The 12995-nt window shown below is 35.3% G+C and overlaps 1 protein-coding gene across 2 annotated transcripts in view; it reads right to left on the bottom strand.

Annotated features, from left to right (window-relative positions):
- MYO3A (myosin IIIA) overlaps positions 1-12995 on the bottom strand; it is a 231473-nt gene that overhangs the window by 154490 nt on the left and 63988 nt on the right. For both annotated transcript variants that reach the window (XM_019630872.1, XM_019630873.1), the window contains exons 7-10: positions 11520-11596; positions 7239-7384; positions 4564-4629; positions 1666-1821 (exon numbers count right to left, since the gene is read on the bottom strand). In XM_019630872.1, the coding sequence (XP_019486417.1) occupies positions 1666-1821; positions 4564-4629; positions 7239-7384; positions 11520-11596 (445 nt within the window). The remainder of the gene's footprint in view (positions 1-1665; positions 1822-4563; positions 4630-7238; positions 7385-11519; positions 11597-12995) is intronic.

The raw sequence follows: 12995 nt of genomic DNA, 5'->3' as shown, positions 1-12995 counted from the left end.
CCAGCCTTCATGAAACTGGCACATCAACTTATTAGCTTGTGAGTAGAGAAAAATCTCAGAGCCTTCGTAGTTCTTCACATGGAACACTCTGTACCATACTGGTACACGTCAATTTCTGTTTGTTTGTTTGCTTTGGGAAGGATGGGATCGTGCCAGACTATGGAACTGTATTCACACAAAGATAAAAAGATGGGCATTTACAAGCCCATGATCACCTCCTCACTATACACTCCATGCCTGCTTCCTTCTTTTTGGCACTCTATTCCACTCACAATTTAAATTTTTCCTCATTATAGGTATATTAGTTCTGTCTCTCTAGCAAGGCTGTAAACTCACAGAGACAGCAAACTCACAGAGGCAATGACTATTATCTCCCAGGATAGTCCACAATCTTTAGGCTGTTTATACTCATGTAAATAAAGCTTGGGCTTTTGGATCAGGATTTGAACCCCTGCTAAATCATTCATTACCTGTTCAGGCTTCCATAAGTTAATTAGCCTCTGCAAACCTCAGTTCTTTGCAGCTGTGAAAATGGGGTATCATACAACATTTCCCTCATGGTTGTTGTAAAATCACACAAGATATTATAAATAAAGTCCTAATAGAATGTCTGACACATAGTAGGCATTAAAGAAATAGTAACTTATTATGAAAACCCTCAACAGGAATTCAACTATAATTGCCTTTAAGTCATGTTCTTTTTTCCTACTCATTTCTCCCAACTCTCTAAATAGTGATATGCCCCTGAGATGAAACTAATAGTAAAAAATGAATTTAAATTACAAGACTACTCTTTGACTTGACAGTGCCATCTATAGAAATGTATCTTAATAAATAGTAAGAGATTTATGTACAACTCTGTTCATTACAGTGGTACTTATTAGAGTAAAAACAGTAACAACCTAAATAATAGGGGATGATTTAAATCAATCATTGAATAGTTATGCAAGAGAAGGTTTGTGTGACAATTAAAAAATTTGTGATAAAAGGGATACTTAGTGACATAGATATTCACTATTCAGCAAAAGAAGGCAGGCTCCAGAATATATATAAATATTATTCCAATTTTGTTTTAAAATGTATTTCCATTCATAAGACACTAGACGGTTACAGATTAAATTGTTATATTTATGTTGTTTACTTCTCTGTACCTTCCAAATTTCCTAAAATAAACAGTTATACAATCTATAATAAGTAAAAAACACAGTCAATATTATAAAAACTATACATAGTAGATTCTTAAAAATCCAAAAAGGAGGAATAGATACTAAAAATGATTTTTGAATATAACCCAGACAAGGAAAATGATACCAACAAATAAGAGTATCAAAAAGTCTTTCAAGTTTTATATTCACTTTAAAATCTTAACTCTAAGGTATCTTACTTTACAGAGGAGGAGAAAATACAAGAAATATACGCCAACACTAATTGTCTATTTAAGTTTACATTCTTTGTTCTGATGAAGTTGTTTAAAAATGCTGCTGCTGATTTTGCCAATATCAGGATGTAACATTCACTTTTCATGCAAGTGCCCCCTTATATCTCCAAACCACAACCAGGAAATTTAAACGAGTCCTTTTCTCACCTGAACAGCTATTGCATTATAAAATTGTTCAGTCTTTAGAGGATCTTTGGACTTTTGGAGTCAAGATATGATTTGATTACCTGGCCTTCTCTGTGCCTCCCATGCACTGATGAATGTTAATAAATTCCGTGAGCTGTTTTTGTAACATCACATCTTTGCCCTCAATTTGAGTGATGAATTTATGCTGTAGAAGATCTGACACTGTTGGACGCTTTTCATAATCTTTAGTCAAGCACCTGCACTAGCAAAAAAGAACATGCAATTATTAGATAAGTTAGATTAAGTTATGATTCATATTCCTAAAAACTACGCTAATGTGAGAGAACAATGCTCCTCATAATCACTCAGCCCAGAAAACATGTCTCAAAAAATGTGAAACTGCAATGTGATAAAATGAATGTGCATGGAAGTGCACATATCTGTGAGTGATTATGCTGTAGTGATACCAACTTCCATCTAAGTACCACCTCCCTAGTCTCCCAGCAAGCATTATTGCACAGCGATAATTAAACTCTGTCTCTACTGCAGTCTCCTCTACAAGTCAGTAGCTAAAGACAAACAACAATGAAGTCATTCCAGCTTTCACGCTTATCTAAAATTAAAACAAACTTCGCAGTTTCCCTTCACTATGCTTTTAAAGGCTTCTCAATTCATCTAGTTCTTTCTACGTGATAAAACTGCTAACCCATGTGAGAAGGTTAATGCACTGAGGACGTTTAAATTCCTCATTGGTAGATGTTTTCTGAGGTCATGCAGCAGATGGACTAGTGCAGGTCACAGCTCTGGGGAGGTTCAACTAGAGCAGAGTCCCAAGAAAGGAGGTGGGGAGTGAGAGCACCTGCAGCAGCATCACAGAACGAGCATTTGGACTAAGTTAGGATGTTCAGTCAGCTGTGACAGCTGTCTTCAAATATTTGGAAGACGGATTAGACAGTTTTCAGTGGTCACAAGGGACAAAAACCCCTAGGATCAATTGGTAGAATTAAGAAAGACACATATTTCGGGTCAGTATAAAGAAGAAATCTTCAACAGTGAAACCTACCAAACATGGGATGGGCTGAGCTGAGAAGTAGGATTATTTTTATTAGGGGTGTTTACTGATTGGGTGGCTGCTCAGTGCACATGTGCGAGAAGGATTTATACTCTGTATACGAGTCTGGGCTACGTAAGTTACCTATACCCTTCCAACCCTGAGGTTCTGGGGATCTATGATTATGAGAAAACTGGTTAGAGTTGCGCTGTCATCTGGGGATACAGAAAAAGAAAGAAAGAAGAAGAAACTAGTGCCAATTTCTAATCTGTACCATTGATCCTCCCAGGATGGTAACTTGGCAATTTATTTTATTGGCTTTCCCAAAAAGGTATTTCCCAGGGATGCTAAAATATGCTAAGAAATCAGGAAAATGATGCTCTTAGTTTTCATTTAGTTTAACACAATGTGTTGAGTTCTGACACCTGCAACAGTTTAGTCACATGTGAAATTATTTTATTCTAGCAAAACTATCAAATACCTGATGTGTCCCAAGCACTTTGCTAAGACACTAGAGTTATAGTGACAAGTAAGGCACATTCAGTGCCCTGGAGTTGCTTACTATCTACTTAGGGAGGAAGGCTTCTAAGAAGAGAGCTAAGTGAAAGTGGCAATGTGACCAGAGGAAGACAAACACAACACAGTGGTAACACACAGGATAGCATACTACTGACGTGGAATTTAAACCCCTTCAACACATTCTCAAATAGGTTAGCAGTTTTATCACGTAGAAAGAACTAGATGAATTGAGAAGGATTTAAAAACATTTACTGAACAGAAATTGCAAAATTTGTTTTAATTTTAGATTAAGCATTAAAACTGTAATGACTTCATTGTTGTTGATCTTTAGCTACTGACTTGATACTGACTGGAGGAAATCAGTAAATGTTTCTCAGAGGCGAAATTAGTTGTATGAAACATGTCAAAGTCAACAGGTTCCCCTGAAGAGCTGTGTGGAAGGCTCTGCAGACATTGGGCACAATTATGAATTGTGGGGAGCCCTTCAAAGTTACCAATGATTCTCCTAGGGAATTTGTGAAATTTGATTGCACTTTATTAAATATTTTCTAGTATACAGTACATACTCAATAATGGCTGGTTAAGTGAAAACTAAGAAAAAAAAGATTATCAGTCCTTCTAGGGTCTTCACAACCCTTAAATCTAAGTCTCTTGTCTTTATAAGAATAAGCAGATATTCCTGGTAGGAAAACCAGCGATATCAGTTATGCATGAGTATGATCGGTTTCTCTACTTTCTTTGCCTTTTCTACAATTTCTGAGTGAAGTTTGATACACTATATCTTAACGACCCCTCTCTCTCATTTATAACCTGGGGTCACCCTTTACCTTATTTTTTAAGGTGAAGTCATAATAAAGATTGTGAAAAAAACGCCTCTGGGACAGATATTTAGAAAGGACTGACTCATAGCTTTGAGTCCATTGTCTAGAGGCCCTGCTCTTGTGCTAAATAGCTGTCAAATTAAAAATGTTCACTGAATTTCAAATGTATAAGCAATTTATCTGATTGACCAATTGCCATGAACATTCACTAACTGTGATGAGAATGAATGATGCAGATAAATGAAGGGTTAGATAGCTGACTAGATAGATGGTGGGTTAGGAGGTAGGAGATGCTGAGGGTATAGCTACAAAAGACAGGTGGACAGAAGAAGGTGTTTCTGGACAATAAAATATTCACAGGAACATTGCTACCAATAAGTGAATAAACATGATACTAAGATCAGTATGTGAGCAATAATGAATTCACTGAACATTCACAAGACATCACAAATACTTGTTTTGAAGAAAATAATGGAAACCTCTTGGGCTATTTAATAGGTGAGAAGTGAGGAGGTTCAGAGGCATGAATGAATTGTCGTAAAAGGCACATTTCAAAGTTAGCAGGATGATTATCTCTGATGTTTTAAAAAGACTCTGTTGTTACTCACTTGCTAATGAAGTCATTGAATTCTGCTGACCATATCTCAGGCTGCCTTAGCTTTGGGGGTGGATTCCTAAAAAAATAAGAATCAAGGTTGGATTGTGTACATTGGTCAGTCAGTGCGAAATTAGGGGCAGAACCAGACAGACTAATCCATTACTGCCTTCACAGGTCCTGCCAGGTATAATCAAGTATTATCATTATTTTCCAATTCAAAGGCCGATAATGAGTTATTGACCATTCTTTATATAAAATGACAGGTTCCTTTTTTCTCTGAAAGCACTTAATAGATGACCCAATTTTTCTACCTGATCATTTTTTTTTTCTTTTAAAGAATCCTCTTGCTTTTACCTGAGAGCCATAGGGGGAAACATCAATACTTCGCAGAATAGAAACAACGAATACGAGGAAAACGATTTTTGCTTTGAGTCCTACTGAAGTCTCTGAGGACTATCCAGGGTACACAGAGGTGACCTGGAAGGAGTTGTTGAGAAGACGTAGGAAACTGCAGCAGAGAGGGGCATAGGAAAACGCCTTCACGAGATGTTCGGTTGCTACTGGATATATGGCCAGAAATAAGGTTACAAAAGTAAGGAACTGGGAAATATGATTGAGCCATAAACCTATGAATGCCACTTAAAAGATGTTGTTATTCATCCCTTTCATTTTAAGTTGAACCAATCTTTTCTTTTTCGGTACGTTCATGAATACAAAGGAACATCACTTGAAAATGAGGCCGAGCTAACTATAATCAAGCAACATTGACCAACCATGATAGTTGAATTTGCTGAAGTGCTGCTTTATGTTAATTCTAACAGCTCTTTGTTTTCATTAGTGGAGTGGAAACACTTTGTCTTCAGTTCTGCATTACTCCTTAAATAGCTTACAATGAAATTAATGTACAGTTTGTACAGGCTATTAAAGAAAAGTGCAGCTACTCATCTACCCCAGATCATGCCTAAAGCTCATTTTACAGACCTTAGGACTATCTGAAGATTGCTGATTTGCACATTAAAAGAAGTAATTCTTTTCTCCAGTAATCTTGCTTTGTTTCTTGTCCTCCAGAAAATTTCCTTTCTAAGAGATTTATTGGCTTGCTTTAAGGATAACAAAATTTTGATGATTTTTAGAGCACTCAGGACTGGGTAGCTTTTCAGATCCCTTTTTATCATTGTTTCTACAGTAAGTCAGAATACTTAGAATTCCATTTTAAAGATATACTGGTGGTAAAAGTAGCGAGAAACGGCTAAGAAGATGCAGTTTCCAGAAGTGCCACGCTCATAGGGACAGCATACATTAACAGTGTCATCACTCCTCCATGTGACATCATCCCAAGAGTAATAACATTGAGCTATGATCATTTAAACCATAATTCAAATGGTTCGGGAAGTACAGTGCTTCATGTTACATACTGAATGGTGGTAGGAGTTAGAAAATAACAGATTTTTTTTTTCTGTTTTCCTCAAATTTATTGAAGTGTCTTAGTATAGAGCAGGTTTTCTGGTTTTTGTAATCTTGTTTCCCCAATTACCAAATAAGCTGTATAGTTTACAAACCATAGGTCTCGAAAGATACATTGGCATTGCTATGTAAAGCATGATATATCTCTAAGGTGTTATAACTCAGAACCTAGAGATAGGACAGGAAATTCAAAGGTAAAATTACAAAGTCAAATGCTTTGGTCTTATACTAATTTAATTATATGCCAAATATTCCAAGTGGATCCATTTGGAAATGAATATAAAATATTGGCATTATTTCTTTAGGACTGGAAAACTGCCCCCCAGACTTTGTACATATGATTCTATGTTCTATAGGTGTTAGGACCATAAAATTTAATGGAAAATGTGGTAACACACTGTAACATATCACCCACCACTCTGTCCTGGACCCCTGTCACCACGAGCTGTCTCTGTGTATTCTATTAGAATTAAGGTACCAGGCAAGATCCTTAAGAAAATCTTCAGAAGATAACACATCTATAATAAAAATAGGCAATCTTTTCATGTCAGTTTTCTTAAATATCTAGGAACTAACCAAAACATATATAAAATAGAGTTTAATTAGCAATAGAAAAATCAGGGGAAAGTTGGTTGATATATACTCTGAAGGGTAGAGGTATAAATAGATAGAAAAAAGCATTTTCATGGCTCCAAAGAGACTATTCTTCTAAGTTCACTGTTTTATGTTAATATATTCAAAACATTAACATACTTCAAATCATTATGATTTTATCAGTAAGTTCTATTTATAATTTTCTTAATAATAGTATTTTAAAGTTCTAAACAAAGAGAAGTTGTAGCAAGTAGTAAAAACTATTAGACTGATAGGCTGAAGCAAAGCAAATCACTGTTGCATTAACTATGGACCAGGCTGCCTCACTGACTAATTGGGGATTGGACAAGGTCTGGGAGGAACTGTTGTTTTTTGACATCAAATTCTTGCAAAAGAAAAAAGACATACTATCAAAAGGAAAAAGAAGCTCTTCTACTTAGACCAGGGAAATGAAACTACTAAACAAATACAATGTCTTGGAAGAAGCAGAATGATATTTCAGGCCACTCTACTCCCAATTTGCTAAAATATTTCTGAATATTTCCATGATGAGCATGGCGAGCACTCAATGGCTGGAGGAAGAAAACCGGGCTGCAGATGCTGGGCTGAGTGTTAGGATCCTCTGACCTTGGTATTTTGAAGAGTGCTCGCATGGGATGCAGGTCGGCTAGTGGAGGGTCTCCATCCCCTAGTTCGATGGCCGTGATCCCCAGGGACCACGTGTCACATCTGGCATCATAAGTTGTGTCCAATTGCTGTTCACATGCAATCACCTAGTAGAAAGGGAAAAAGAGAAAAAAAAAAAAATTGAGTTTTTTGATTTAACCAGCCTGTGGCAAAAAGGTTAAAACCATGTGGATTGTGTTTAAATTGGACAGAGGTAGATAGCTACAAGTAAAGACAGTAACTTGAGGGCGTAAAAGCTCAAATTATTAGTAGTAGTGTTTTTATTCTGAGAACAGAGCATACCTTAGCAGGTTTGCAAATATAAGGGAAGAAGCCTATGAAAAGGGATATTTTTGAAAGTGCCAAACAAAAAGGAGAAAGAAAAGTGTCCCAAATGGTGAAGGACTGGGGTCAAATGCACAGCCAAAGACGTTGCAGTGATAGTCACTTGATAAACACCTGTTGGATGAGTAAGTGAAGACCTCATCTTGGCAAAGATAAAGAACGATCTTTAATGAATTAAAAGTGAAGGAGGTAAAGAAAAATAAGCTTGAGAGCAGTCTAGTAAATGGCCTTGATCTTTTCTGGCAACTAGAAGGCAAGGGTACCTAAGGGAGGAATGAGACAAGTTTGGAGGATGGCAAAAAGGTTTAATGCCATTAATAAAAGAAAATCATACTGAATAAAAATAAACATTAATAAAGATTTATCAACACTTATCTAGGAGCACACTAAACTCTAAGACTACAACCAGGTTTTTTAAAATGTCACTAATCAAAGGATATAATTGAGAGACAAGAAAAAAGTGGGATTTTGTTTTCCAATATTATAAAATAGTATTACATAGAAGAATTATTAAATAATTACCCCATTTATTTCTAAATATGTAAATATAAATACAGATGGTTTTAAAAGCATTGTAACATCAGTGATCATAAAAAGACAATTCAGCTTTACATTTTAAAAATGATTTTTTACATTTTAGTATAAAAAAGTTTACATTTTGTGAATTCCAATCCACAAGACAAATAAGAAATGATTTGGGGATGCTAGCAATTTACAGTTTTATCGTTTCACTACAGTTATATGAAATGATACATAAAACGAAAGAAACCTAAGGCCTGTCTGGAATAATATTTCATCTTTCTGACTCCATTTAACATCAGGCTTAACACACTAAAATACCCCTGTGTTGCTACAGTGGAGTTGCTTTGGTAACATTTACACACATGTTATCCGAAAAGGGTGACTCCTTCATCAATATATCTTTATTCATACCTGACACTAATAGCATTGACAAAAAGCAGTTTTAAGTATAAACATATGGGTGTGATTAAAAAATAAAAGGCAACGATAGACATAGCATGTAGGACAAGAGTTACTCCAGGGAAGAAGCAAGTGATGGGATAGAGACAGAACACAGAAGCAAATGTATGCTATTGGTTAACATTCTGGTTCTGGGCTGGATGGTGAGGTCGCGGGCCAATAAATGAGAAGGCCATTATATAGTCTAATTCTAAGCACCCAAAGGCCAATAATAAATACATACATAAATAAATTATGTGTGTGTGTGTACCAGGGGTGCCAAAACAATGTATACACACGACTTGTATTCATCTTTTGTTATTGGTATATATTATTACAATTTTAATACAATTTTTTCCTTTCTTAAAATGTGTATACATTTTTTGGCACCCTCTGTATGTATGTGTATATATACATATACACACACACACACACACACACACACACACACACACACACACGGAGTCAGAGAGGGAAAGGAGAGAAAGAATATATACAGCTTCCCAACTTAGAGTCCATATAGTAATGGGGACATCATCTTACATAGCACTTCTCAAATTTTCCTACCAAAGTATTTTTAATATCACAAGAGAGTGAACTGCTGAAATCAGAGAGCGAAGCCTGAAATACCAGGACCAAGCATAAGCGTCCCAAGTTTTATATTAAAAATTCATGTGGCAACTATTCATAGATGTAGTATTCATAATAGCCAAAATGTGTAAACAACCCAAATGTGCATCAAATGGCAATGGAAAAAGAAAATGTGGTAGGTATATACATACAATGAAGTATTATTCAGCCATCAATAGGAGTGAGCTATTGATATATATGCTACTACATGGATGGACACTAAGAGAAAGAAGCCAGACACACAGGCCACATAGTGTATGATTGCATTTATGTGAAATGTCCAGAACTGGCAAATCCATAGACAGAAAACAGACTAGTGGTTGCCTAGTGTAGAAGAGTTTGGGAGGAGATGGGAAGTGACTCTTAATGAGTATGGAGTTTCTTTTAGGAGGAATAAAAATGTTCTGAAATTAGCTTGTGATGATGGTTGCACGCCGTGCAAATATACACTAAAAGCATTAATCTGTAATGCTAAATGAGTGAATTATATGGTATGTGAATTATATCTCTATACAGTTGTTAGAAATAAAAATACATTCACATAAATTTTTCATTCTGTTGTATATCTTTATCTGCCTTTCCATAAAAATGTTTTTGTCCCACCAGTTGTTTTTTTCCTAGTAAAATTGTTGCTTTAGGATAATTCATTATTTTACGGCTTCACACATGTGGTCTAGAAATATCTCCTCACAGGCTTGGGTAGATTTATACCTTAATTTGCCAGAGACATTCTTGGTTTATGCTTGCTTTCCTAGAGTCATTATAAAAACTGTCCCCTTTCACTCTCCAAAGTATCCTGGCTTGTACAATACATTATATAATTACCCACCACAATCATTGTTTCCCTTATCCCCTTCATCTAAATACACACATATTCCAGTTTGAGAAGGATGGTTTTATGTAACCAACAGATGTTTCCTTTGATCTAGAATTTTAAAATGCCAAATAAAAAATTTTACTTTTCAACTGGTAATTAATTTGAATAAACTTGCCTGACTGTCTAGTAAATGCATATAAAGAAGTATAAATTTTAATTAACTCATTTAATACTTTGATAATTAACATTTAGGTAGATCAAAATATTTCTTTTTACTCATAGAGTAGTTCCAAGATCCATTAATCAAAATTGTTTTTACTAAATGGAAAACTTAAACATATAATAATAACTTTGTTACTATAAACTAACATATAAAAATGTAAACCTAATTATATTATGTTTATTATATGTTATAGTATTTATTATATTAATTATTAATATATGTGAATAAGATGCGATGTTTGGTATTAATAGCTATATTTTATTAATGTTTCATTTAAAAATTTTTTTCATAAGCTTTAAAGCTAGCAACATATCAGAAGAAACTGAAAAAACTCTTCTCATTTGAGATTGTCTTCTTCAATTATGTTTTTGCTTATTTGACTATACTTCTAATTTTTATTCTAAGATGCGCTCCCTGTTAAAAAGTTTTTTAATCCACTGGAGTTTTTAAGCTTTTTAGGATAGTTTATCTTTTTTCCATATTTCATATTATGTTTACATTTTAACTTTTTTTGCAACTGATGATTGAATTAGTATTAAAATAGAAACAGTACACCAGGATTTAATTCTCAAATTTAATTCTAAGATTCTGCAATATTAATGCAGTATTTGAATTACTGCTTCTCCTTCACTCCCTAGAAAATTGTAGATAAATAGCAGAGCTTTTCCCAAAGGTTGCAGATAGTTTTCAAACATAAGTGCCCTTTTCTGATAAACACCATTAACATTCATTAACAGTGAATGTGGAGAGAAGATGTGACTCTAGAGAACTTTTTTCCTCAACTATTTTGGCAGTTTATTTACAACTTCCCAAAGGCAGTAATGAAAAGAATGTACTAAAACTGAAGATAGCCCCCAAGCAGAATGACTCAATATGGAAATCTGTTGTATAGGTTAATAGAGCTAAATCTGATGTTAAATAAAGCCTATGAGTTTTCATAATATTTCTATTATAATTTAAAAACACAATCTAAATGTCATTCACATGTTTATGAATTAAAAGTAAATTTAATGAAAAACTAAGGTTGCAAGTAGTTTCTGTTTCTCTCCTCCAACTCACTCATTCATTTTACTCATCTATTCATTCACAGCTCATTTATTGAGCAACTCCCATGTTCCTCCTCATACATGCAAAAAATCTTCATGAAAACAACACAACTGACATTTTATTCTGGCAATACTCCAAAACACATATGGAGATAGAGTACTCATAAAAAGGAAAGTCAGGGAGGACCAAATATTACATTTGTCTCCCTCAGAACTCTGACCTCAGGAGCCATCCAAAATGGTGTCCCTACGGATGTATTCCGTCGGTGCCAGGTACTGGTGAGCTGTGCAGACACACCTGGAAGGAAGAGAAGAGACTTACTTCTTACATTAATTCCTCACGTAAAGAGATTGCAATTGCAATAAATTTGCTTACAAACTAATATTAAAATTCTGTTCCCTTAAAGCTGCCACTGGCCTTGAACTTCAGATTGAAGAATCCTGAGTCGGGATTTCGCACAGCCAAAATACATCATGGTCCTCCTATTTTCTATTTCTCATAACCAAACCCATCCATCCTTAAAGCCCCACTTCCAGTTTTAGGTCCCCATGCTGACTTTTAATTTACTCCTGATCATAATAACCTATATTTCTTTTGGCTTTCTACATTTTTAACTATTGGTCTGTATTACATATTTTGACATGTACTTGTTATTTGAATGGTATGCTTCCTCCCCTCATTCCCCTCTGCTTACTACCCAAATTCTAGTGAATTTGAGAATGTTTTATATGATGGTATGCACACAGTAGGTGACTTATGATGTGAATAAAATCATTTTCCATCTATCAACTTTGGTCAAATCACATGTGACTATAAGTTGCAAATTAACTACATCTGTTCAATCCCACACCATTAATAGAATCTGTTCTTTTCCTTTAGGGAGTTTACAGGCCAATGGGCTGCAAAGCAGAAGTTTAACCAAATATTTCAATCATTTCATCCCATTGATTCTACCTGGTTAGATATAATCATAGCTGATCCTTAAGAAAATCAGGAGGAAAGTCTCTCTCCTCCAATTTCACACTCTTGCTCCTCACATGGGACATGGCTACCTCTGGCTGTTCAGTGCTGCCTCTCTTGACCTGCTCTACCCTTGATGGGTTACACCCCAATCACAGGCTTCAGCTCCCTGATCGCCCTGTTCTGAAAAGTGCCTCCCACATGTCACATTTGTTTTAGGCTCTGGCTGTTTATCTTATAAACCATGTAGGACAAAGACACTAAGAGAAATTTAAAATTAGATCTATTTGATTCGTCTAAGACAGCATTTGACATTTATCATGAAATTCAGCCAAATGAGTAAGTATTTCACTGGTGGAAATATACCTAGGCAGAGGGACAGGCAGTATATTTTGGTTCCACAATAACTGCATCCCTTAGTGACCTACTCCACCTACATATGTATCCTGTTCTAAATAGATCTATGGTCTTTCAATTTGTCTTTAAATAAGTTTATTTGACAGAAAAAAGTCCTCACCCTGACCACCGCATTGTATTTCTGAAACTGATGTTGAATAATACTGTATGTCAACTATAATTATATATACATATAACCTCAGGACATGGAGTAGAGTGCGGGAACGGATTCAATGGAATTGTAATAGATAAGCATGATATTGGGGGTGGGAGGGCAATAGATGGGGGGAGGGGGTTGTTACTTTGTGAGGGTGAAAAGGGTAACTATTGCATTGTTCTG

The sequence above is a fragment of the Hipposideros armiger genome, unplaced genomic scaffold (genome assembly GCF_001890085.2).
Source record: "Hipposideros armiger isolate ML-2016 unplaced genomic scaffold, ASM189008v1 scaffold_962, whole genome shotgun sequence".
In the NCBI taxonomy this organism is placed as follows: Eukaryota; Metazoa; Chordata; class Mammalia; order Chiroptera; family Hipposideridae; genus Hipposideros; species Hipposideros armiger.
Note: the sequence above shows the minus strand (reverse complement) of the source record. Positions and strands in the feature narration are given on the sequence as shown.